The 26,814-nt window shown below is 39.5% G+C and overlaps 4 protein-coding genes across 4 annotated transcripts; 2 read left to right on the top strand and 2 right to left on the bottom strand.

The window, feature by feature from the left end:
- Positions 1-320: 320 nt before the first annotated feature.
- On the bottom strand, positions 321-8,572 carry cacul1 (CDK2 associated cullin domain 1). The gene is made up of 8 exons (XM_084076598.1): positions 8,092-8,572; positions 6,024-6,150; positions 5,515-5,617; positions 5,344-5,439; positions 5,089-5,191; positions 4,549-4,638; positions 3,734-3,872; positions 321-2,642 (listed from the first exon to the last, which is right to left on the bottom strand). Exons 1-8 carry the CDS (start codon positions 8,438-8,440, stop codon positions 2,603-2,605), a joined length of 1,047 nt encoding a protein of 348 aa, XP_083932724.1. The 5' UTR covers positions 8,441-8,572; the 3' UTR covers positions 321-2,602.
- Positions 8,573-8,770: 198 nt separating this feature from the next.
- sirt1 (sirtuin 1) lies at positions 8,771-14,366 on the bottom strand. The gene is made up of 8 exons (XM_084076557.1): positions 14,247-14,366; positions 13,491-13,729; positions 12,673-12,825; positions 12,073-12,220; positions 11,897-11,976; positions 11,280-11,466; positions 10,593-11,174; positions 8,771-10,185 (listed from the first exon to the last, which is right to left on the bottom strand). The coding sequence occupies exons 2-8, from the start codon at positions 13,698-13,700 to the stop codon at positions 9,887-9,889; spliced, it is 1,659 nt and encodes a 552-aa protein (XP_083932683.1). The 5' UTR covers positions 13,701-13,729; positions 14,247-14,366; the 3' UTR covers positions 8,771-9,886.
- A 5,816-nt stretch (positions 14,367-20,182) lies between these two features.
- dnajc12 (DnaJ (Hsp40) homolog, subfamily C, member 12) lies at positions 20,183-22,900 on the top strand. Its single transcript, XM_084076212.1, has 5 exons — positions 20,183-20,377; positions 20,626-20,704; positions 20,956-21,095; positions 21,190-21,334; positions 21,655-22,900. The coding sequence occupies exons 1-5, from the start codon at positions 20,300-20,302 to the stop codon at positions 21,735-21,737; spliced, it is 525 nt and encodes a 174-aa protein (XP_083932338.1). The 5' UTR covers positions 20,183-20,299; the 3' UTR covers positions 21,738-22,900.
- Positions 22,901-24,066: 1,166 nt separating this feature from the next.
- cox5b2 (cytochrome c oxidase subunit 5B2) lies at positions 24,067-26,579 on the top strand. The gene is made up of 4 exons (XM_084076538.1): positions 24,067-24,254; positions 25,797-25,867; positions 26,041-26,140; positions 26,329-26,579. The coding sequence occupies exons 1-4, from the start codon at positions 24,158-24,160 to the stop codon at positions 26,439-26,441; spliced, it is 381 nt and encodes a 126-aa protein (XP_083932664.1). The 5' UTR covers positions 24,067-24,157; the 3' UTR covers positions 26,442-26,579.
- The last annotated feature ends 235 nt before the right edge of the window (positions 26,580-26,814 follow it).

The raw sequence follows: 26,814 nt of genomic DNA, 5'->3' as shown, positions 1-26,814 counted from the left end.
GGGGTGGCATCCCAGCCTATTGGCCAAGCGGGGGTGTACTGTAAAGGGATTCCTCCTCCAGCACAACACCTACAGTAGTCTGTCAAAGACCACCACCCAGCAGAATTAGAATACCCTTGTTGAGCCCTGACAAACAACTGTTAACACAGCAGATTACCAACATTGATTAGTCTATCAGGATGTCATACATCTCAGGATGTAAAATTACTGTGTGACAATGATTATACCAATTTTGTTCTGCTTTGTAAACATTTAATTTATTTCTAACGGCAGAGCTATGAAAACATGAATGAAAAAAATAAATAAGACTGTCCATAAAATATAATTAATGAAATTAGTTTATTTGAAACCATGAGTCTGTACACACCATTAAGGAACCATCTGCACCAACCTCAGAAGAGGAAAAAAAAACAGTCAAGCCTGAGCATCTAATTACACTTAAAACAGTGTGAAGACCTGCATCATACCCACCTATTCAAGTTAAACATGTAACAAAAAGAATGGTTCTGTGAGAGTTAAGTGGTGTATACTGATCACCATGCAAATGATCTATTTACATATTAAAGAGCACATTTTCAGGATAATTTCACCAGCTAGCACAACTTGGGTCAAACAATGTTTGGAAAATAAAGTTTTGGGTTTGTTTTTAATATTTATGGAGCGCATGTGTGGAGCTATTCATCCTCAACATACACGTAGATGCATGCCAGGCATATTTTTGTAAGAATCATCAAAAGGGGGTCTTTAATTGTTTTCTCTCCATTTAGTTCTTTTTTCAGGGTTAGAGTAAGAGTTAACCCTAACTCCAATCATTTCTCCAGAAAAATGGCTCAAATTTGTATTTGCCGAAATACTAACCTGTCAAATGTGAAATAATATTCACATTAACCACGGAGTCCCCATTTTGGGCACGGCAAACATTTTCGAAGCTTCAAAAACGTCAAAGAATGTCATATGTGTCAAATCTTCTGAAAGATAGTCTGTTTTTGCTATTCGTCATATGAAGAATAAAGTGTAGGAAAAGATAAGTGGTTAATCAAACCAGTAACAAGTATTTGCAAATATTAATTGACAGGTTTTGTGGACACATGTAGCAATCAAAAATTTAAGAAATGAACTGGCTCAATGTCTTGGTACAATAATAACTACAGCAGCAACATAACACCATCAGTTTGATTCTCAATGCATTATAAAAAAGGTAAATAAGCACTGTGAAGATTCTTTGGCATGCCTGGAAAATACAATCTGGTTTACCAGTAACGTAAAGGCTACATGTTATAGAAAATGAGAGAATTGAAGCGAGCGAGTGAAATTTGTATGTGTTTTTGATCAACTGTTTTTTAAATTTCTCCCCAATTTGGTAGTTGCCAATTCCCCCCATTCATGTTTGTATAGTCCCTGTCACTGCCAACACCTACTGTTTGGTCTGGGGTTGGTGTAGACCAGTGGCTCTCAAAGTGGGGTCCGTGGACCCTCTGGGTTCGTTGAGGCGGTTCTGAAGGGCCCCTTACAGGTCTGTAACTCTGGTACAAAAGGACCATGTGCATACTCAGAGTTATGGGGATCCTTGAAATAAAAAAGAAGTTGAGAACTACTGGTGTAGATAAGCACATCTCCTCAGATACACGTGACGCCACCAGGCGCTTCCTTTTACCCGACAGTGAGAAGTTTCTCAGGGAGGGTGTAACGCATGCTGAGGAACACAATATCCACTTCAGTTCGGCTTCCTGCTGAACAGGTGGCATGATCAACCTGTAGGAGTATCTAGCGCAGCGACAGCCGGCTTCCCTCTCTCGACCACGGCCAATTGTGTTTGCTGAAATGCCCGGCGAACCCCAGTCTCCACAGAGGTGGGCAGGAACTTTACCCCTGTACCATTCGGACAACCCTTCAGCGAGTTGTGTTGTTTCCATTTCTTCTCACAGTATTTTGTCATAAAACTAGGTTTGTCACCGTAAGAGATCATCCATTGACAAATGTGCTACGTTTCCATGAGCCTTTATCCTCTATGATATGTGTAGTATCTTATGCAATGTGGTAAAAGAGCCACGCTACTCGATGCCATTTGTGCCAAATGGAACCAATCTGTCACACGTGTAAACCTGTGAAGGTGTAGAACTTAAACTTAATATAGGAACAATCTCACTAGCAGCAGTGGTGTCTTAATTGGCCAAATCTACACAACAGGAAAGTCCCAATTGACTGATAGGAATGAAAGCTCTGTTTATGATATCTGATCAGAACAGATACCTGGAAGGCACTCTTCAAGGAGGGAAACATGAATGCAATCACCTGAACGCGTCCAGCAGCATCTAACAAAACTTCGAAGTGGATGCAGCAGTGTTAATGAGGACAGCACCATACTGAACTCACTGTGCTTTTCAGAACATGATGGATGAGCAAAAATATCATATTTCTACTCGGCAAAGCAAAAATCATATAATCCTCACTTTTCACAGTGTTTTGTGAGTTTGAGTTCAGACAGATGAAAACAATAGTGTACCTAATACAATGAGCCAGTTTCTGATAAAAGATATCAGAGGCACAGTGATAAGTTTTGTGGCATATATTTTGTGGCAATGTTGCAACTTTAACTTCACCATCAGGAGTCCTCACTGGCCCTCTTACGAGACTGGTCCCCTCTGGAAAAAAAAAACAGTCCATCAGTGACTTGCAAAACACAGCATCAAAAAGTGAGCTACGATCATATTATTGAGGTCACACACACAGATGATATGCGGTTCTGAGACGTTTTGATCTTGCACTACTAAAGATTGATATACATTTAGTAGCCGATTTATATTTAGTAGCCGATTTATACTTACAACGATTTGCGCTGCGACGCATTGTGAACTGGTAGATTAACAAGTATAACTAAGGCTTAATGTGAACTGCTCCATCCCCAAAAGTGAAATATAAATCACATTTTATCAGCCTTTGTGTAGAAATAGATCTACCGACCTCTGTTAACACAAGATCAAGTGTGGATAATCTAGCTCCACAATACAATGACGTTCCCATAACCCAAACACTATTCCCCTCTAGGGGCTCTGTACTAAGTAAAGGTTTGGTTAGGAAAACATTTGAATAATATGGGTGGCATAAACTTCCCATATCAATCAAACCCATGACCATAATGCAGAAAATTAAACCAAGTGTTAAAATAGTGGTTTATGGATCAAGAACAGAATATATGGGATAGAGCTGTCAGATAGATACTGTTTATTAGTCTTTATATATTGTTATTAGTCCCTTTATGTATGCACTATGCAATATATAATATCTATATTTGTGTTAAAATATGTATCATCTTTGTGTCCGCAACGTTAACAAGTCAGCTTGCTTGACTACTGTCAGTAGGGCTGTCACGATTACAAATTTAAGTTGGCGATTAATTGTCCCTCAAATAATTACGATTACGGGACGCGTTGTGAGCTTGTAGATCTGTCATTTCAACATTTTTGGGAAAATATATGAACATATTTCAACATAGATACGATTATGATTATTATGCAAAAATTATTGCGATTATGCAAAATTATTGCGATTAGGCGATTATGTAATATAATTGTGACAGGCCTAACTGTCAGTAGACAAGACAGTAGACACCTTTGAGGACTGCAGTGAAAATGCTCATTGTTCACAATCATCCATCATTTTATGATGCATATTCATCAATCAATTAATCAATCAATCAACTTAGGTTAATAGCTGTGAGCATCCTGCAACTCACCTGGGGAAGCCATTCATGGAGAGCTCCATCTGTAATTTCTGGTCATGAGCAGCGTAATCCAACAGTTGAGACTCCACAGCAGGAGGGTTGATTTGTGGAATAAATCCAGAGAAGAGACTGGGAGCCAACTGGGCCCATTCTAAAAGAAAAAAGGAGGTCAACAGATTTTCCTTAACCACTTAAACCAAATACTTAGTTGACCATATTACCATGGGCTATACACTACATATCTTCACCAAAATGGCCGATCTACAAGCTCACAATGCGTCGCGGCACCTTTTGAGCTTGTAGATTTTTGGAAAGTGTTCCTCCCAGAATAGCGATGCTACGGATCAAGTGGTTAACAATAAATTAGTTTATGCATGTGCAGTGATATGGTTTGCAACCACACAGGTGTACAAGAGTTGTACACCAAAGTAAAGTTGTAAAAGATTTTGTTAATCCCATTTAGAAAGGTTTTGTTGTCCTATACAGGGTTTAGCATTATGTTCAAAAGGAACTTAACATACAGTACTGATGTTTAATATGTCAGTGCATGACATGTATGTGACATTACATAAGACACTATACATTATTTCAACGTCTGGAAGAACACACAGCAGTTCCTAGGTTAGCTAGACTTAACCATGATTTATACTTGGTTGTGTGCCGTGTGTTGTGCATGGAATATATTAGGTTTACAAGCTCACTGTGAACTTGTAAATCTGCCATTTTCAGTGCACAACACTGGCACACAACTACCTGTAAGTCAGGCTTTAGCGGTTCAAGGAAAGGCTACGTTAAAATCAGCAGATGTGGTCAGAAGGGGGGCTTACCTGGCCGAAGACTATAAAGTCCTTTAACCACGTTGGCCATCGTTGACGGTTGCACTTGGAAGGGCATGGAATGTGCTTTGATGAGAAGAGCTAGGGATGACATACATAATAATTATGTATGTTATAGTTAATGGCTTTCTTTAAGAAAGAACCCTCCCGTGTCAAAACCCCTAGAGCAACATGATAGATAAGAGAGCAAAGAAACTGATCAAATCCACACCAAGAATGCAAGCTAACTGAGGAAGCCGTTACAAGTTTAAGCAAGAGTTTAAGCAACTTTTCAGTTACATAATGTATGTTCACAACTCACTGAAATAGAATATGATTACTTTTATGGCCTTTCTGCTTTATTGAGAGAGGACAGTAAAGTGAAACAAGGAAGTGAGAGAAGAAAAACATTTAAGAATTTAAACCAACCCACAATGATGACTTCTTAAGCCACCAAGATGACCCAGAGGCAAAATGCAAAGAAGTCAGAAATGCCATTTGACATAAGTACTGGACTGTATTTAGGTTATGAAAGCTAAGCACTTTACTCACGCATCAGTGTGTTCACGTGTTTTTCGGCAATGTGGTCAGCAAACAACTTCATCAAATCTTCTTTTAGGTCTCTGTTTAGCTTTGTCTCGATGTAGAACTTGTTCTGAAAACAGCAAATTGGTAAAATATTGATATACTTGTATGCTCTTGAGCTAGGATAATAGTGTGGATAGGATTATCTCCCTAATAATCAGAAAACAATCTCTAGTGCCATGTGTGGTATATAGAGTTAATCATTTTCAAATAAATGCATACCATGTACATGAATACAGGAACTATACACTGCAGTGAAGCTATGTACTGGCTCAGTGCTTGGTTGAAGTTTTCAATGAAGTTCTCAGGTGGACTGGTCTGGAGAATAAAATAGACAACATGTTATCATATTGTTTCTTACAAGCAAATAAACATGGGCTAGGTCTTTCTTACTTCTAAATGGGAGGAAACCCGTTGTAGATGAGCAGTTATTTTTGATGTCAGATCTCTGTAGAGCAATTCAGAGTGCTGCTGACAGACACATTTGTAGACGTAACTAGGAAAAAAGACAGAAATTCATATCAAATACACCCTGTAGAGATGCAATTTGATTTGCAATGTTTGAAGTTACATACTAACTACAGTATGTACTACAGGGGGTATTCTATTAAATAGACCCTCAACAGATTCCTTGGCAATGGAGCTTTAATCACATACCGTAGATCCATCATCTGGTGGTCAGGGCACATTTGAATTTATTTTTAACCATTAGTTTGTTACCAGCATTACCACAATAGAATCAAGCCCCTTGGTGCTTTTTGTGTTATCCTGTTAGCATAGTTCTTTTTTTCCTTCTTTTTCTCATGTCATCATTTCCAATCTACATGATCCTAAAATACCTTGTGCATTACCTTCAAACTTAAAGAAGAATAAAATCTTGGTTTTAGTCTATATTGCCATACCTGTATATCTGTGCATAAGAAATGGAGATGTGGTTTGTGGGATTCTGGACAAGGAGAAGATCAATTGCTTTCTCCAGGTTTGGCCAGTGATTGTTTTGGTAGTCCTCAACAGCCATGGCATTCAAAACTGAAGAAAGAGAAGAAAGGTTCTGATCATAACCCTTTAGATTAGATAACACTTTTACATGAGTGTTGTGAGATGGCAGATCTGCTGTTTTCACCAAACCTTCACCCAGGATGGGTTCATGTTGTTAAACCAATTAATGCTTAACCACTTGAGCCATATTTTATACTTTAGGCTATATTACATTGCAAAATAGCTATGACGAGGTCAGCTTGTAGATCCATTTGGGAGCATTTTGACTTTTGAGCATAAAACCCAGAAACATCCACCTAGTATGCTTGTTACAACAACCCAATGTAGTATGCTTATTTCTTCATGATAATTACGTTTTTAATAAATGTAAAGTATACATTATGTGAACATGCAGGGTACATCATTATCAGACTTAAATGTATCCTTCAACTTCTTGTTTAAGCCCGAAAATGACTGGATATAGCCATTGTACAAATATTAGACCTTAATTGTCTAATGTTTAAGTAGCCCTGAAACATGACTGTCATATGTGAACCATGGCTAATGTTTAAGCAATAAGCATGTTCTAATCATGTATACTTCACTTAAGTATACATTTCTCAAATATTCTATTTTTTAACATGTTGGACAAAACTGCCCTTGAAGGCACCGCTGTACCTTTTCTTAACCTCTCTGCAGACCTCCATGCAGCAAGATGATAATTAATGATCTCTCCCATCGTCAGTACGTTGATGAAACGTGCCGAACAATCCTGTTCTTCAAAGAAAACATTGACTAATGTAATCCTAATATGTAAGCCTATGTGATCAAGATGATGGATCATAGGCGCGCGCACAATGTACACAACACACAGTACACCATAAGCATGCATTATCTTCTCAGACCAACGTGGGACAGCCACATGCCAGGTGTTTTGATGAGGTTTTGATTGTGTGACATCCAGTGGTGTAAAGTAACTAAGTACATTTACTCAAGTACTGTACTTAAGTACAATTTTGAGGGATTACTGGAGTATTTCAAATGTCAGTACTTTTACTTCTACTCCGCTACACCTCAAGAGGCAAATATTATGCTTTTACTCCACTACAATTATTTGAAAACTTTAGTTACTAGTTACACTGTAGATGTTTATTATTACAAAACATACATTACCCACTTCAGGCCTATATACATTTCAGCCATTTGAAAATAGCCGATGTACAATCTGATATTCTCTGCTGCCATTTACAAAATAATTTATACATTTGAAAACTTGTGAAATGGGACATTCTGCATAATGAGTACTTTCTACTTTTTGTACTTTTACTCAAGTACATTTTTAATTCCGGAATTTTACTTGTAACATAGTATTTCTAAATTGCAGAATTGATACTTTTACCTAAGTAAAACATTTGAGTGCTTTTTCCACCACTGGCAAACACTAGAGTGCCCCCGAGTCAAGCCAGTTATTTCACTTCAGTGAGTGCTCATCTTGCTTGTAGAAAAAAAACTATATACAGAGTGCAAGAAACCATAAGGTTTGACATTGGGTGAATGTTTCGCCTAATACGTCTGCTACCATGTGGTTGCATGCAGCAGTATCAATGAATAAATAAGGTGAATAGGTCATCTCAAATAGTTAACTTAATCCAATGAGTAGGCTAGGCCCATAGTTACAGCATGGGTTTATCACCATATTTAGTTTATCACTGTATTGAAGCAAAGTTGATAAACTACTGTATGTGAATGCTTTAGTAGTAGGATTATAGTTGTGCAAAGGGAAGGACTTGGCAGCAGACCGATTCGTCATGTCTGGTTCCATGCAGCCAACGGCCTGCTGCACACACACATACACACACACACACCGATAGCAGTGCATGCATCCAGGGATAGGCTGTAAACAAGTCGAGCCTAATCGATTAATTAGTTTCGACAGCCAGCCAACCCGACCGATTGCTTATCGCTTCATACGCATGCTGGAGGGAAACTTACCAAACTTTGAGGTGGAGTTGAGAGTGAATGTGCCTCCAGCAGCAGCAGCAGCAGTAGGACTACAGTCTGTCTCACTGACTTCACTGCTCTCACTGCTAGAGTCTGAGTCCATGAACTTTGCACCTCCGGTGCTGCTAAAGGAACAAAGCTTCTCTGGTTCTCCTGGTTGTTCTCCTCCTCCTCGCTGCACCCCGGTCACCGGGGAGGAGGAGGAGTAGGGCAGAGGCTGAGGAACATCTGACAGCTGCCTCCTGAGATACGAGTGGACGTTCGCACTGCATGGACAATAGTTGTGGTTGTGGTCATCGTTCGATTCAAACGTGTCCTCTTCCATGTCCTCCATGCTCATGTCTAGGCGCTCCTGTTGTTCTGAAATCTAGGCTGTTGTGTTATTATAACCCAACGGATTACAAATCAGGATAAAAAGAGAAAGTGCCAACCGTCTTGGTTTACCATCTCGCTTGCTTGGTTTGTGCTGCTGTTGTAGTTATAGTTTACGACACGTCGCAACGCCGGAACATTGAGGGTGCTGGGTAATGTAGTTCTTTACACATGGGAGGTAAAGGTCATATTAGGCGCTAGGGGGCGCACCTTTGAAACGAACTCTCGTTATGGCAGTAATACACTGTGTATAGATGTTGCATTTGAAATAACGGGAATGCGTGGTCAGTGTTTTAAGAGTTTTTGTTTTACTTATAATAAACCCCACTGTAGATAATGTACAACTGCAATGTATAAAATTATCATTCCCTTGAACCGTAAACAAAACATGAGGTTTAAATTAAATGGCATGTTAATGTTTGCGTAGACAGATCAAACACAAATTGGCTCATTTGTCTACTAAAGAATAGAACTGAGGTGTTTTTTCTTTTCCTACAGGAAGCAGGCTTCAATAATCTACAATAAATGATAATGGTCAACCTGTCTGCTTTATCAAAAGTGATATTGACAACAAAACCTGTCTTGTAAATAGGAAAAAGTGCTGTTTCCTCAATGTTGACTTACCGAACATAGTCCTAAGGCTTATAACTTTGTATAACTTTTTACAGATAAAAACTATCACCTACTCTTTGCTGAGTATGTCTCTCGTTAGAGTATAAAAATAAGCGGCTTGACCGTATAAAGTAGCTGCCAAATGTCAGAAGGATAACATTGTCAATTATATTTCTCTCCAGTATTTACATGACAGGTTAAAGACACAAAGTTAATGACAGCTTGGGTTGGGGAAGTGTTCTTTGGTTTAGATTGAATTGAAGATCACATTCCTTTTTTTTCAGTATGTAGAGTTGAACTGTTTGTAATGCAGGTTGGGCAACATGTCCGAGCACCCACCACTCAATGAACAGTAGGTTACGAACATTTACATATTTCATGCCAGTGACATGTATACAATGAAGAACGCATTGAGAACATATGTTACATTGTGAACCGAGATCTACTGTTGCAATTCTTGCTATTGGTTGATTGTAAATATTGGCAAATTTAGTAATTGAAAAGCTTATTCTACTGTTGCACCCAATGTAAGTTGTAAGTTATAAAATGAGATGAACATGTTGACAGAAATACAAACACATTTCTGCATTCCATTGAGGTGTACACAGTAAGGAGTTTCAGCATAAGGGGCACAAAAAATAGAAAAAGGAAATGAGAATGAACTTGAGCTGCATAATCACACAGTGGTCACTCAATCTCATCTTTATGAAAAGTAATAGTAAGGTGGATGAGTCCAAAATATACGAAACATATAAAAAAGAAAAAAAGGACAATTAGTGCTTTGAGGCATGGTAGTTTACATTTAAAGGTGTGTGGTGCTCTGAACATTGTCAGAAGTACTGTCTGTCTGCGCATTTGATGTGCCCTCATTGGCTAACGTTAGCTTGTGTGGTATTGTGTCTCTGAGGCTAGCCTCTTCCTCTGCCGCTAGCATGTTGGACTCCTCAGCGTCACTCTCCTCTTCCTCCATACCATCAGCACTGCAGCATGAGTCCTCACTCTCACTTCCACAGGAGCTTGACATCTCATCTTCAGAGTCAGAGTATACTTCGGCCCCATGGAAGATGTAGTGGTTAGGTGCTTGGAACAGATACTGACATGCTGAAGGAAAAAATATATAAACACACACACACACACACACACACAATCAGTTGAGTTTAACTTTGGTGCTTGATATTTTTGTACTGATGTTAAACATAATGTTCCAAAGTGCTCCTCTGCAAGCATAGGAAGCACTGGTTCAATATCTATCAGTATCATCTGCTCAACCTCTTCACAGTGCACTGAATCAATTCACCTGCCATGAGCTTCAAATTCTATTTAGATCACTTTATTACACATTTAATGCTCACATTCACAACTGTCCTTGCTTTTGCCTTTTGCACGCATACACTACCAAGTACATCATCAGTCACATGACATGACTGGTCTCATGACATTACTGACATGCAGTTTATACTGTAAAACATTATACTGATTAAGTTTAGTTACTAAAGTCTAAAACATACTCTCAAGACGTTTGCTGATTGGACTTCTGTTGATTCGACTGATCCAACATCGTCTGCGAACTTCGAGGTTGGAGTTTTGGTTCTTTACTTCTGCAGCTTCTTCTTTTGGCACGTCCTCCACCCGCTCTGAAGACGCAGTTGTCTCTTCCTTAGGAAGCTGGGCATTTGGACAAGGCTCTGGGGGTGTTACATCATCAGCTGCTGCTGCTGCAGCACCAGCATCATCATCATCATCACCATCATCATGTACAGTCTTTGTGACATCCTGACCTTCCGTCTCATCTGATGGCTTGACTGAGTCTGCATTGCATGGACTACATTCCTCCTGCACATCCTCGCCAGAACCCGACAAGTTGTCACTCGAGGAATGCTGCTCTGTGGGACCCGGTAATCGAGGGGGCTTTTCAGTTATTTCAGTGAGTCTTAAGGTGTTATAGCACAGCTGCTCAAAATCTCCGGCTAGTCGGTGACAGAGCTCGTTAATGATGACGTCACAGTCCCCTAGTAGCTCCACGTCGAAGTTGAGGTGAGGCAGCTGTTCCCGGTTTATAAGTACCTGAGGCACTTCATGAGGAATGGAGTCTGGATGGAGAAAGACAATAGGGGCGCTGTTACAAATGCATGGATTTACTGAGTCTTATTAAACAAAAGAAAAACAATACACTGATGCATGCATTGCAAACATACTTGGGATGAGAGCAACTGGTCGGACTTTAAGCGAAGAGCCGATGACGATCAAAAGGTCCACCTCATCCTTATCCTGTTTCATGGCTCTGTGGAACATTTCTGGAAGATTCTCTCCAAAAAAGACAATATCAGGCTTCATGATTGCCAAGGGAATATCTGAGGGACATCGTGGACAGCGAGGGACAACCTGCAAGAGGAATACAGTTTCAGCATTGTAATTTAAAATCTGCTTCACTCATAGTCAAGTGGATTGGCCACAAGTAATACAATAGAATGACAAACTGGGACATACGATCATTTAAAACAACTTGATGATAAAGGTATGCTGAATGTTCCAATATGAATTGTGATACATGTGGACACAGATTTTCCAACATCATTTATTTCAGTACTTAAAAAACACTTAAACCCTCTATTCTTAGTCAAATGGAACCCTCTATTTTTAGTCAAATGGACCCGAGTTACAACTGTACTTGGACTGATTTTGTCCGGCGTCCTCTATACCAAAAATAGCTGATCAACAAGCTCACAACGAATCGCAATTATTATAATTTTAACTGTTTTATGTATAACTTTTGAGTCAGATTTCACTTTATACTGAGTGGTTCAGCAAGTACCTGGTTAAAGATGTCTTCCCTTACAGCCTCACAATCCACTTTGTGTTTACAGACGAGACATCTTGCAGTTGCAAATGACCCTGAAACAATTAAAAGTATTATTGATCTTGATCACTGCAGTATTTTTAACAAAATATATTGACCTTTTTATATAAGCTACAGTATATAAAACTTACCATGACACTGGATAATCCTCTGAACACCAGCCACTTGTTCTAAAGTATCGATGTTCTGTGTGTAATTCCGTAACAGCTTCCCTTGCTTATCCAGCATAGATATGAACTTGTGACAGGGTGATGGCTGGAACTGACCTGGGTAAATCTCCTGCAACGAAAGAGACATTGTCAAAATACCCATTTGTATGACAAGTAGAGCTGCAACTATTGATGTTTTTCACGATTATTCTATTGATTACCTTTTTGATTAATCAAGTAATTGAGAAGCGCATTCTTTTTAAATATAAAAAAAGATATATCAATGAATCCATTAACCAGTTAAGCTTTATTTTATACTTTGTCACATATTAATGTAGAGCAATAATAGCACAAAAATATCTGCTATTTTCTTTTTTTATTATTACATTTTTTAAATCTTTTCAACTGTAATGACATGCCCAAAATAGGGATTGATTATTGATAAATATCGATTATCGATTGAGAAAAACATATTCGATTAAATAGAATTTATTTCGATTAACTGTTGCACCCCTAATGTCAAGTACTACATTTTCAATTTTGACTAGTCAGCAATGAAACAAGGGTGCACGGTCAACAAACCTTTGCAAATTTGAAGAAGGGTCTTGGGTCTCTTCTAAAGTACTCGATATCAAACATAGCCTGTGGGTCTGGAAGATCAGGGAAATCTACAGCAAGCCTTGCATAAATACCATCCCTAGAACGAAAGTCTGGTATTCCACATGAAACAGACACCTATGGAAACAAAGAGGGCAAAGTCAATCAGAGTTAGTGAGAAACCTCTACAATACTACATTTTAAGGGTTCACCCAAAATACACCAAAAAGAAACTTTTTCCTCTTCCAGATTGTTTTGGTGTCAATTGCCAAGGTTTGGAGTTTTCTGCCATTATCGATTTCTGGCACTTCCTTCTGCATGGAGACTATGCTTCCTGCACGGTAGAAATATGTTTCCTAAACAATGGGTCGGACTCTGGAGCTTGTATTTTTGGGTGTCAAGCTAAAATGTTTGGGAACCGCTGATCTAGATTATCATGAGAGCGGGTCATGATTGCTGGATAGTCATTGCTGATGAGTTTTTCTAATTTGTATTTTGAGTTACCTATCCACTACGTAACTTGTGACACATAAGGCCTTTTGTATTTTCTACAAACCAAATGCCATTGAGCTCCATGATATTGTAGGCCCTACAATATCATGGAGCTCAATGGCTACAATGTAGGGTGAAAGCAGTAATCGTTAATGGCAGAAATCTCCAGACAGCAAATCACGCTGAAACTATCTGGATGGATAGATAGACAGATAGTACTAAGGGTAAGAGGAAAATACGTTTTTTCAGGTGAACTCGCCCTTTAGCATTTATTATAGGTTAATTTGTAATAAAATGTGTATAATACATACCCCAGCACCAGTCAGAACCAGGATCTTTTTACTTTCATGGAGCAGTCTGACCACATCCTCCAGGGTGTTAATATCCTTGCGCTTCTTTCTTTTTGGAGGTTCTGAGATATTAATTATGATCTGCCACAACGTCATGTCATCTAAATCCGGTGGGAGTACGGTCTCTGGAAGCAAGTCTTTCAGAATGGTCCTCGGGTCAGTCTCTCTCATTATGTGCTGTTGGATGAAACTGTAGGAACCTAGTCAAAGACATGACAACACAACACCATTTTTAGTCTGAGTTGTTTGTTTCATTGCTGACTGAATATAGCTCAAATTACTTATAACTGCAATCTGCAACGTTTGTGTCCTGACCGGGATTTGAAACCAGGTCTCTGGTGCAAATGCTAAAATTTTGACTGCTGAGCTTTAACTGAAAGTCCATTTGGGCAGCAGAGAATATACACTTTGAGCTTCATGCAATACCTAATCTTGTCAGCCTGTCCAGTAGTGGTCCTACCTGACCACCGGATACATTTTCTAAATGAATCAATAGAAGATTAGGGAACTGCCTCCAACTACCATTAACATACTCCATACAGATAGGTTAAAATAACATTTTATTTACTGAAAAATTAAATGAACTGCAACTTTTTGTAATGACCAATGTTAGTCAAAAATATCAATGATTATGTACTGCATATAAAATAAAATAAATAACAGTAATAGGTGAATTAAGATGCCAGCTTCCAGTAAGACGACCTAACTATCTGTCACCTATTTGTGGTTGAGGTGTCCAGTCACTTGAGCTCGCATGTGAAGATCTGTCATCCTCCTCGTTGTGGTCGGGGGTTTCTGCTAGTCCATTTGAAGGAAGTTCCTCACCAATGAGCCCAAGAACATCTGATTAAACACAGAACACATAGTGTATAGGACGATGATTACACAAATGTGAAACAGAATTATACCAACACAGTGATATCTACACTGTTGTGGCATGTAATGACTTATGATGCCACTATTATTATAAGTCTATAAGAGTTGACCTGAAAGTCAAGAGCATTGGAAAAGGACATGAATAAAATGGCTAATGATGAGTTCAAGTTGCTATTTCACCCAAAGGAATAAAGCTCTAATGTCTTCTATTAAGTTAACAACTCAGGTAACTTTATCTGTGTCACTCTGAGATCAGAGATTCGTGCAGTAAATGGACATTTGGTTCAATATGTACACTCAGTTAAGTTTTTTTTTACTACTTCTCAAATGTAAAAAAAAAAGTGTACTGGACTCTCAGTCAGTGATGTACACAGTACTGTACAATTTTGAGGTGTTTTTTACTTCAGTATTTTCAATTTTCAATACTTCTATTCCACTACATCTCAAAGACAAATATTGTACTTTTACTCCACTACAATTATTTGAACACTTTAGTTTGTTGATTCTGATTATCATTACAAAACGACTTCAGACCTATATATGTACTTTGGCAATTTGGAAATAGCCGATCTACAAGCTGTTGCGAGCATGTAGATTTTCAAAGGATTTATATACATTTTAAAACTAAAATGCAAAGCAAAATCAGTACTTTTACTTTTGGTACTTTGAAATACATTTTGATACCAATACTTTTGTACTTTCACTCAAGCAAATGTTGAATTCCGGACTTTTACTTGTAACAGAGTATTTCTACATCGCAGTATTGATACTTTCACTTAGGTTACTTTGGGCTCATCATGACAACACGGGGAGCTCTGCTACAACCGTCCCCGGGGCTCATGTCTACCTGTAGCCGCTCCCGTTGCTCCATGAAGCGGGCTGCTCTCCTGCGCTTCCACTGTGGCTTTGCTCTGGGGCTCCGGGATCAGCAGCACTGCCGGAGGTCCATTGTCTCCACCCAGCGCCGCTGCTGGCCTAGCCGGTGATGGCGGTGGTGGTGGAACAGGCCCCGGCAGTGCTGCTGCTGCTGCTGCTGCTGTTGCTGCCGGGGCCTGTCCCACCACCGCCATCGCCGGCTCAGCCTCCTCCTTCTCCGCCGCCTCCTCCTGCCGCCCGCGGTTCACCGCCGCCTCCCGGCTGCCCTCGGCGGCCTCCGAAAGCAGCCCCGTCTCGGTGTTTTTCACTCCATGATCTACGATCGCGCTTAAAATCTTGGACTTTTTCGCGACGGGTTCGTCCGTGTCGGAGGTGCTCGAGCGGCAGGCCCTGCCGACAGTAATGCTCTCCGTGTCCGCCATCTTCAGCCCGTAGAGCCGCTGAGAAGAAGAACAAGAACTGGGTTGTAAAAAAAGAAAAAGAAGAATTCCTTTCCCCGGTCGACAGCTGGTTGATTTGCATGGATCACGTGACCAGCGTTGCCAAGTATCGTGAAAGAAATAAGCCAAGTGACCTCCAAAAACAAGCCAAATCTTGCAGGAGAAATAAGCCACATGTAAAACAAAGCCAAATATATGGCCATATATTCCTAATAAAAAAATATTAGACGCAAATATCATTATAATTACTATTAGCGGAGCAGATAAGTGCTACGATCTTTCAATTTATGATAAAAGCGTGAAAATTGGCGTGAGCAGTCTCCATGGGTCACTTGACAAGAATATTGTCTGAGCCATTTGTAATTTCAAGATGGCGGCCATTTTTCAAGATGGCCGACACCTTAGTGGGCAGTTAAGTGATATGATGGTTTATTTGGTGATACAAGCATGAAAATTGGCATGAGCAGTCTCTGTGGGTCACTTGACAATAGGCCACCCACAGCTATTTGAAATTTCAAGATGGCGGCCATTTTTCAAGATGGCCAACACTTTAGTGGAGCAATTAAGTTATATAATGGTTTATTTGGTGATACAAGCATGAACATTGGCATGAGCAGTCTCTCTGGGTCACTTGACAATAGGCCACCCACAGCTACTTCAAATTTCAAGATGGCGGCCATTTTTCAAGATGGCCAACACTTTAGGGGAGCAATTAAGTTATATAATGGTTTGTTTGGTGATACAAGCATTACATTTGGCATGAGCAGTCTCTAAGGGTTGCTTGACAAGAAAACACTCCCAGCCACTTGAAATTTCTATTTTCAAGATGGTCGCCCCCTGGATCCTCAAAAGATACATTTTCTCATAGAAATGTACGTTTTTTTTTTCATTAAGGACGATTATTATTATTATTATTATTATTATTATTATTATGCTAAAACAGTTGTGTTGATTTGTTGATCATAGATAGATTAGATAAGAGTGAATATCTGCACTACCAGGGCACACTGGTGATATATCACTGCTGTTAAACCTCAGAGTGGGGTTCAATGTCAGCTAATTGAAAGTTAGTATCCCAAATGCTGTCTAATTTACCCCAAAACAGTTAGATAGCCGCACCTGAATTGACAGGTTGTGCCAGCGCGGGAGAGCCGAGCCAAGGTTAATGGGGTTTTAATTAACCGGATGGTGTACAGATCGCATGGGATTTAAATGGCATTGGATGAACGATCGGACTAAGTGTTGGGTTAAGGCACAAACTTAGTTGTATCCCATACATCAAAGTGCTTTGTAAAAGGTGGTAAAAGGATAAACCCTCTGCCTATGCTGCAGACATGGCAGAAGCCATCATAACAGTTGTGAAAACTAACTGGGACAGATGTTTCATTTGTCAGCAGGTCACCAAGGAAAAACTCATTCAGCCAAGTTTATTCAACAGAGAGCACGATCGTACTGGTCATGATACCATTCAAGAAATGTTCCATTATTTCATAAGATCAATGCTCTGCCTATATTACTTAGTCCAACCCGACTAGATGAAGGTGATGGCATAGAAAGCACATTGACAAGAAACAGAGCAACATATCATTCAAGCTGTTCAACAACACAGAGCTGGAAAGGGCCCAAAAGAGAGCATCTACATCTGCTGAAGACACTGAAGATACCAAAGATATCCATGTCAAGAGACTAAGAAGATCTAATGTATGACCGGTCCAGTGATGTCACAACTGTGAACGAGGCCAGGCTTGATCTCTTTGCCAGAAAGCAAAGACGATATGACTTGATCCCGCCAACTCAAGCAGCACTCAAAGAGCATGCCAAACGTGCTTCTTATGAGGCTGGATACGTGTGGGGACAGGCATTGAAGCGACCTCCACAAATGCCGAGCCCATCTGACTGGGGATGGGTGGAACAGGACGAGAAGTGGAAAGTCTTCTGGACTCCACTTCCACCTATTGCGGAGAGTTGTTGGGAGTTGACCAAATGTGGGTGCACCAAGGCATGTACTGGAAGGTGTAAGTGCTTCAGATATGGACCCAGTTTCACATGCCTATGTAATTGCCCCTGCTAGAACCTATTTGCATGTTTATTTTGCCAGAGTTATTCCCCGTTGTCCTCTGTGTTTTCAAGTGTAGGCCTATGGCTCGGCTTCCCCTCGCCACATCGGCGCATCATGTTTTACTTTGTATCTAGTCTATTACTGTGTAATTTTCAGTTGTTACTTTGTAACATTGCTTCCACTACCTTCCACTGCCATATCTAACAGTGAAGCACATTTTCAGTTTAGTTCCTTAGTATAGTTTGTCATGGTTCCGTGGCTATTGCCATTCAGTGTTAGCCATTGCTCATAATTTTGGAGCACTGTCCGTTCAGCACCACAACTGTGCTTATCAGCACCACAACTGTGTTAATTTATTCATCTTATTTTTTGTTTCCCCACCCCTTAGTATCTATTTGACACATGTAATGGCTGTTAGTTTAAAAAAAAAAGATATATATTATCCTCCCTTGTGACTGTTACCTTGTCGTGGTAAGGGAGCTTGTGTAAGCCTACCTCAGTGAACCCTGAGAGCTATGCCGGTGGGAGGCAACTCCTGACAGGTTTTACCAAACTGGACAGCTTGTGGGCGAGGAGTCAGACAAAACACAGTCAAACAACCTCTCTTGACAGAGCTTTTTGAGGAACCCAATACATTTCTATGAGAAAAGGTATCATTTAAGGATCCACATGGCGGACGGCAGACATCTTGAAATTTCAAGTGGCTGTGGGCGGTTTCTTGTCAAATGACCTTTTGAGACGGCTCATGGCAATTTTCATGCTTGTATCACCAACTAAATGATTTCTTAAGCTTAACTGCTCCACTAAGGTGGTGACCATCTTGAAAAATGGCCGCCATTTTGAAATTTCAAGTAGCTGTGGGTGACTTATTGTCAAATGACCCACAGAGACTGCTCATGCCAATGTTCATACTTGTATCACCAAATGAACCATTATATAACTTAAATGCTCCACTAAAGTGTCGGCCATCTTGAAATTTCAAGTAGCTGTGGGTGGCTTATTGTCAAGTGACCCACAGAGACTGCTCATGCCAATTTTCATGCTTGTATCACCAAATAAACCATCATATCACTTAACTGCCCACTAAGGTATCGGCCATCTTGAAAAATGGCCGCCATCTTGAAATTACAAATGGCTCAGACAATATTCTTGTCAAGTGACCCATGGAGACTGCTCATGCCAATTTTCACGCTTTTATCATCAACTGAAAGATTCTGCCAGAAAAAAGCATTTAGCCGCTCCACTATATGTAGGTCTATAATAATTTATGTTTTGGTTATTTATTATGACATTACACACACATATACTTGAGCCAGGGGCTTAATAAGTATACACCAGACCGATTATGTTAGTCAATGAGAAACAAGCCCAAAAAAACACAACCCGCGACTCGGCATTTTTTCCCGCAACTCTGGAAAAAAAAAAAGCCAAAAGTTGCGGGGAATAAGCGGACTTGGCAACACTGCACGTGACTCCCTCTCCACCAGTAGTGGCGCCTGCCTGGATGTGACTTCTTTTACGTCGATGACGTCAAACCATAACAAAATATGTCATGTGGTTAAAAATTAAAAATCAATGTGTGTCAGGAAATGAACCCAACAAATGTTGTTGTATTTTAACACATACTTGGTAAAATGATCCACAATCTCAAAGTTAGTATTTTTGACAAGATCGCAAGAGCATACATCTTTTTGAATCCCTGAAGAACAAAATAGCAGATTTTCAGCTTCTTAAAAAAAAATATATATAGAAAATTATGCTTTATCCCCAATGATGAATGCTCACTGTATAGCTGCAAAGTAACGTGTGTAAACAATGTGCGTTAATATTATGTCAGTGTCTGACATAGCCCTGATATATGACTGTCAATGACAGTCATGGATGAACTTCAACGTAGTATTTGCACTTTCTCCATTTACGGCCCGTATATGTACATAAACGTTAAAAGTTCAAATATAAAGTCCTCACCCCATGGCCACATATGTTACAATTCTGTTCGGGTTCTCACAAGTACCCGTATCTTCCGTATTGTTCAATAAAAAGCATTTGAATCCGATTGGTGGCTATTTTCTTCACATTTTCTCTACCTGCTTTCAAATACGCGATCGGTTGTGAGGTGTATTGCACTCTGATACATTATAACTCTATGAGAAAATGGCCACCAATCTGATTCAAATAATTTTTGTTGAACAATATTGAAAATAAGGCTACTTCTGAGGACCCGTACATCATTTTTACATTTGTGGCCATGGTTTAAGCACTTTATATTTAAAATATGAACGTTTATGTAGATAAGCAAGCCAAAAAGAGGGAAAGTGCAAACACTATGTTGAAATTCATCCATGATCATGACAGATGACCGTCTTGCTATGTCTGACAACGAGAACCTAACGGATCTTACATCAGAGTCAGACAACAGGCACAGCAACAGCTGAACAGAACAACAGCCGCTAAGCAGCTGTGATCCTTTAGGGATCCATTAGAAATCCGTCCTATTTGCGAACAGTTTTGCGTGTTTTATGGAGGCCGTTTTCAATTGTAGACCAGAGGACTTGGAGGATTACTACGGTTTATTAGGGTGTGATGAATTATCGTCGGTAAGTGTTGCCACATAGATTAAAAGTGGCTTACGGTCTTTTTGCTGTTTCTTCTCTTTCTCCCGATCAAAGTTTAGGTAATACTGATCAAAGATGACAAAATTCACTATGAAATGTCACCAACAACTTGGCTATTATGCAACCGCACCACTCGTGATCCTGTTCCAGAATATAGTCAGAAGCTGGATCAAAACCTGTACACAGCCAGACCTGTAAATATCACACAAAACATCTTATTTTTCTTACAGACTGAACAGATTGTCAACGAGTATAAGATTCGAGCCTTGGCATGCCACCCAGACAAACACCCAGACAATCCAAGAGCAGGTAACATCCATCCGTTCCATTCCTATAATGCCCTGATGTGATTATTTTTAATAGTATAAAATAATATGTGACCCACACCATAAATAAAGAAAAAGGTGTCATCTGCTCAACAACCATACCTTTCTAACTTCACAATTTCTTTCCCTAGTTGTTTTTTGGAATTAATTTCACACATCTATATTATTTTTTTGCCTTAAAAATTATAATAGTGTTTCTATCCATTGCTTTTGATGTTTGTGAAAACATTGCAGTGGAAGATTTTCAAAAGTTGCAAGAAGCCAAAGAGGTTCTGTGCAATGAAAGTAAAAGAAAAAACTATGACCTTTGGAGAAGAAGTGGAATTACCATGCTGTTCCATGACTGGCAGGCCTTGAATGATTCTGTGAAAACAGTAAGTGACTTTATAAATCAATTGCAAATACACCAGCTGTAACTTTATGCCATTAAGGCTATTGCTATTAATTTATCTGGTGAACTGTTTTCAGTCGATGCACTTTGCTGTGAGAACTAAGAAGGAGCCGATGTTGGAGGGGGTGAAGGCACAATACTCTGCTACCTCTGGAGCAAATGATTCTCATTTTGAGCTGGAGACACAAGGAGTGTCCTCACATGAAGAAGTTCCATCCTCAAGTAAGTACAGTTTAAAATAACCTGAAAGTCTTTTGACGAATAAGTAATTATTTAATTATTGATTGAACCAAAAAGCCTGAAAAGGTATAAAACTGTAAAAGACTGAAAAACAGAAACCTCTACTACTTAATAAACTAATAGACTGAGGTTGGTGCTGTGCCAATAGCCGATCTACAAGCTCACACAACAACACAATGTGTGAGCTTATAGATTGGCTCTTTTCAGATAATGTTCCCCTCAGAATAGGGATGCTAAGGTTCAAGTTGTGCCCAGCTGTACACCTGATAAATGAGATAACTTTTATCCATGAATTATTCTAGGTGACTACTGCCACCGGCGCTTCCGTTGGGCAGGTGACTCACCATCCGGTCTACTGCGGAAGTTCAGAAATTATGAGATCTAAACATAAACAACATTATTCTAAATTCATTTATTAGTGTTGTCTGTTTCCATGTCATCACATAGTCTGTCGTGAAGTTTGTCACTGTGGTACTAAAGTTGTGTGAAAGTGGTTTGATTGTATGTGGACTGAATTTCTATCTCATTTAAAGTGGAAATAGTTGGTTAAAATTAACAACCTTAAAGCTGCTCTATGTAACTTTCCTGTTCTACCCCGGATTTGAACCGAGGTCTCCTGCGCAAGTGCTGAAATTATAACGACTGAGCTAATGGAGCCTGCCTGCTTGCTCTGGGGAGAATTCGAATTTGGACTTTCAGGTCAGAATTTGTGTCAAACCAGCAACAGGATCATGTCAAAGGTTGTGTGCAGTCCAACCTAGATGTAAAGTTATATTGTATTAACATACTCTACCATACAGATTGGATAAAATGAAAAGTGAATAGATTTACAGTTACTATGCCTTTTATTCTCCACTATATAGTCCTATTTTTACACCATTTAAGTGCATTGCTAAAACTCATGTTCTTCTGGAAAATGATTGGGCCCAAAAGCTATGATACATCAAATATAACAGTGGAAGAAGTAACGTAAAATCCTTAGTGACCGAAGTGTTTTGTTGTAGTATAAATTGTTAATATTAAATTGTGTCTAAACTTAACAATGATATGCTATGTCAACCTATATTGAAACATTTTACGTGCAATGTTTGTTTAACATTGTAGTTGGACACTATGTAAAGATTACCCTATAAGTGTCAATCACATCCTGTATGTTTATCATATATTTTAAAAACAGAAATAGCTTCTTTGTTGTTGAATTGAGAACAAGATGGACCAAAGCTTATTGTCAATGTCATCACTATCGAAATCTCAGAACTCATTCAAATACTTTTACCTAGAAAGAATAAATACAAATACAGCAATTACAGAAGTTGCAGATGGGGCTTTGGTTTTCCTTCAGCAATTTCTTTTAAGGTTATGCACCTTTTTTTGACACAAACATTCCACTCTAATATTCCCATTACAATACAGTGGATGCTTTTCTGATACATTTTTATAAGAAATATGAATTTATCAGACTTTAATGTTGTCAAATAAGCTTTATCTTTTGTATTCCTATATTATATTATTTGCTTTCAAATTGTATAATTATCAGTAAACAAAACATTTTTGCCTTTAAATAAAGGTTAGCCACAGATGTCAGTTTGCAACAGAACATTAATGTGTATACTGTCTCTTTTTTTTGTGTTTCTATGTGCAGTGAATGGGATGTTTACTGCAGTGGTTTCTCAACCTTTTCAGGCTGTGACCCCCCAAAATAATCATATTTGAACTGGGGACCCCCACCCTGATAACACTTGGAATTGTAGGAGTTGAGGCATTACATTTAGTTTGACTCAGTTCCACAGATAAATATTGTTTGTGACATAGCAGATCTACAAGCTAGTGAGCTTGTAGATTGTCTATTTTCACAATGTTTTCCTCTTTCTTATATTATTTGACAATTTGGCCAATGTTTGACCAGTTTTTATAGCCTGTTTGTTGATTACTATTGATGCAGTAATGGTCTTTTTCTTTCTTTTTTGAGGTATTAAAAAGGTCTTAAAAGTTCTTAAATTGTCACTTCACTTTCATCTCCGAACCACATGTTGAGGACCACTGGTTTACTGGACTGAGCAGGCGCGCCTGGCACCTGTTCAGTCGTGACCTCGCGTCACCAGGCTTTCTGCAGTGCCTGTGTGGAAAGCCTGCGTATTAAGGGAGTATTGCTCTGATCCGGTCTAGAACCCGCCTACTGTATCCGGTATTTTACACAAACACGCACACACACGCACACTTTCCGTATCCGCTCTAGAACCAGACAAGCTCAGCAACTTGCTCCCAGTCAGGCTTGCTTGTTTCTAAAAGTGTAGTTGCTTATTTGGGCCTGTTTCCTAATGTTGTTTAAACCAGTGTTTCGCAAACATTTTCAAGAACCCCCAAATTAATTTGTCTGCGGACCCCCATCTGAAAACATTTTATGCCAGGGACCCCATACAAGACAAGTTGTGTTGTTAAAATGTCATTATTTTCAAGATTTATTTTGAAAATAGCACATCTACACGTGTTGTGAGCTTGTAGATTGGCTATTTTCAAATAGTTTACTTTAAAGGGTGAATGCCGGGCTTTTTTGGGCTTGTTTTCATAGACCTTGTTGCTTGTTTCTCTCTCAGAACCTGGCAAGGCTGCTCCCAGTCTAGCTCTGTAGTCTGTTCCAAATCCTGCGCCCGATTTCATTGGCCGACATGGCCATCGTCTGAGCTGTGAGCGGACAACGCACCTGTCACTCAGATCATGTCCGACTATAATGGGTTCATCTCGGGACAAGTGAATGTTTAGGGTCAAACTGAAAAGCAGCACCTGACAGACTGTAATATCATCAACATGGCGGGACGTCTTCTTCTAGTCAGAGCTTGTACGTTAGCAACCAGACACAATGTTGTGTCCAGACCACTGCAACGCGCCATGGGGACTCTGAAAGGTAAGATAAATGCTTCTACAATGTGTGTGTGTGTAATGATTAATGCAACCATAGCCCTGATACATGACTGTCATATCATGACAGTCATGGATGAACTTCAACCTAGTGTTTGCATTGTCTTCCTTTTTGTCCCGTACATCTACTTAAACGTTCCGATTTCAAATATCAAGTGCTTTCCTTATGGCCACGGGTGTTATAATTATGTACGGGTCCTCAGAAGTACCCGTACCTTCCGTATTGTTCAGTAAAAAGCATTTTAATCCGATCGGTGGCCATTCTCCGTTTTTTCGCCACATGCTCTCAACTACGCGACCCTATCGGTTAGGAGGTGTATTGCACTCTAATGCATTATAACTATGAGGAAATGGCCACCGATAGGATTAAAATGCTTTTTATTGAACAATACGGAAGATGCGGGTACTTCTGCTGGCCCGAACGAAATTTTAACATCCGTGGCCATGGGGTAAGCACTTTATATTTAAAATCTGAACGTTTATGTAGATGTACGGGTCGTAAATGGAGAAAGCGCAAACACTATGTTGAAGTTCATCCATGACGGTCATGACAGATGACCGTCTTGGATCCATGGCTACCACTGAATGTAACGTTGGAGGCCGTGGAGATACGCAGCTGTTTTTCATAGCTCTCCTCTCACTTGAAACTAACAAATCGAAAGACGTATTTAGTGTGTAGAGTGGTAACGTTTCTTTAACGATACCTTATAGGCTTGAACCTTTTTTTTTTTTTACCAAGCTTGTCAACTAAATGATCATAGACACACGCATAGGAAAATGTACATTTTAATTAAAGCAGCTGCTAGGTTTGCCCTTGTGATCTTCCCCCTTTTTATAAATACCATGCACACGAGCTATACATCGTTGAATCGAAAAAAAATGAAGGTCATTTGGATTTGAAGTGTATAAAGGCCTTTGATAGACCCACCTTCCTTGGCATACGTGTGATACTGGCCTTGTGCCAGCATGTGTGAACATGGACAGAAGTAGCCCTGCTGTGTGGCTGGGTCTATTGCGGACGTGATCACCTAGTAACAAACAACATTTTATACTTGAGTAAAAATATCTATACCACACAGTATAAATACTGTTACAAGGTATTCAGAATTTACTTACTGTCCCGTTTTACAATTATGAAATGTATACAAATCTTTAGAAAATAGCAGATGTACAAGCTCACAATGTGCATTGTGAGCTTGTGGATCGGCTATTTTCAAATGGCCTCTCTCTGTATGCATGTATGTATATATGAAGTTGTTAATGTATGTCTTGTTATAATAAAAATCTTTTAAAGTTTTCAAATAGTTGTAGTTGAGTTAAAGTACAATATTTGCCTCTGACTGAGATGTAGTGGAGTAACAGTATTGGTACTCAAGTAAAGTAACTCAAAATTACTATACATTGAGGAAATGTACTTAGTTACTTTACACCACTGAAAACTAGTAGGCCTACATGGAAACAAACTGCTACCAATTTGGCTAATTAAAGTATCACAGGTTTCATTAATGACATTGACCTACATTTGCAGGGGTACCAACAGATGAGGAACAGGCCACTGGGTTGGAGCGTCGTGCTCTGCAGGGGTTCAAGAAGGGACAGGTAGGCTTCTGTATTCTCATAACTGGGTGTACAAATGGAACCAAATGGACCTGTTGTACACTCTTGAGTTACAGACCTGAGGGTTCCTGGACCCCACTTTAAGAACGACTATTGTGCATATTTTCCAGTGTAAGATATGGCACACGTTTTCAACTGTTCTATTTACAACACAGGATCCATACAGCATTCTCAAGCCCAAGGAGTATCCCGGAACCAAAGCAGAGCCTCACATTGTCCCAGGCGTCAGTAACAAAAGGCTGGTGGGCTGTCTGTGTAAGTGCAACATAGTGCAATGAATTCAGATGCTGTACATTAGCAAGAAATGGCAGATCTACAAGCTCACAATGTTGTTTTGGGCTTGTAGATCTACTATTTGCTTTTTTTGTTTAAATAACTTTTTGCCCAAAATAGGGGTGCCAATTTAATTTGGCTCATAAATTAATTATTGTAACTCTCTGTAGGTGAGGAGGACAACAGCGCCATCGTCTGGTTCTGGCTCCATGAGGGAACCGCACAACGCTGTCCTCAGTGTGGATCCTACTATCAGTTTGTCCATACAGAGGTGCCCCACTGAAACAAGACTCCAAGCTATACAAGACTGGACACCGCTGTCAGCATTACTTGCCTCACTCAGTCAAATATCTTGATCAATATGTTCCTGTTATTGAACATGTACAGTTTCTCCTCAATAAAATGTTAAATCTGAACTAAATTGTCTTTTGCAAATTACACCGGTTGTCATGTGAACTGAGCACAATTCTTATGAGAAGGGTTACATGATAAAACTCATCCCTTCAGAACTGCTTTAAACAGTACTAGACACAAATTCTTATGAAACTACATGTCGGGGAAGACGTTTTAGGATACTCTAACCCCTGAAGACATGGCACCTGGAGGCAAATTTATGACACCTGAGTTTAAAAGATGGTCATGAAATATTTCACTAC

Source organism: Gymnoscopelus microlampas (assembly GCF_963454915.1).
Source record: "Gymnoscopelus microlampas genome assembly, chromosome: 13".
Lineage (NCBI taxonomy): Eukaryota > Metazoa > Chordata > Actinopteri > Myctophiformes > Myctophidae > Gymnoscopelus > Gymnoscopelus microlampas.
The sequence above is the reverse complement of the archived record's forward strand: the minus strand, read 5'-3'. Positions and strand labels throughout refer to the sequence as shown.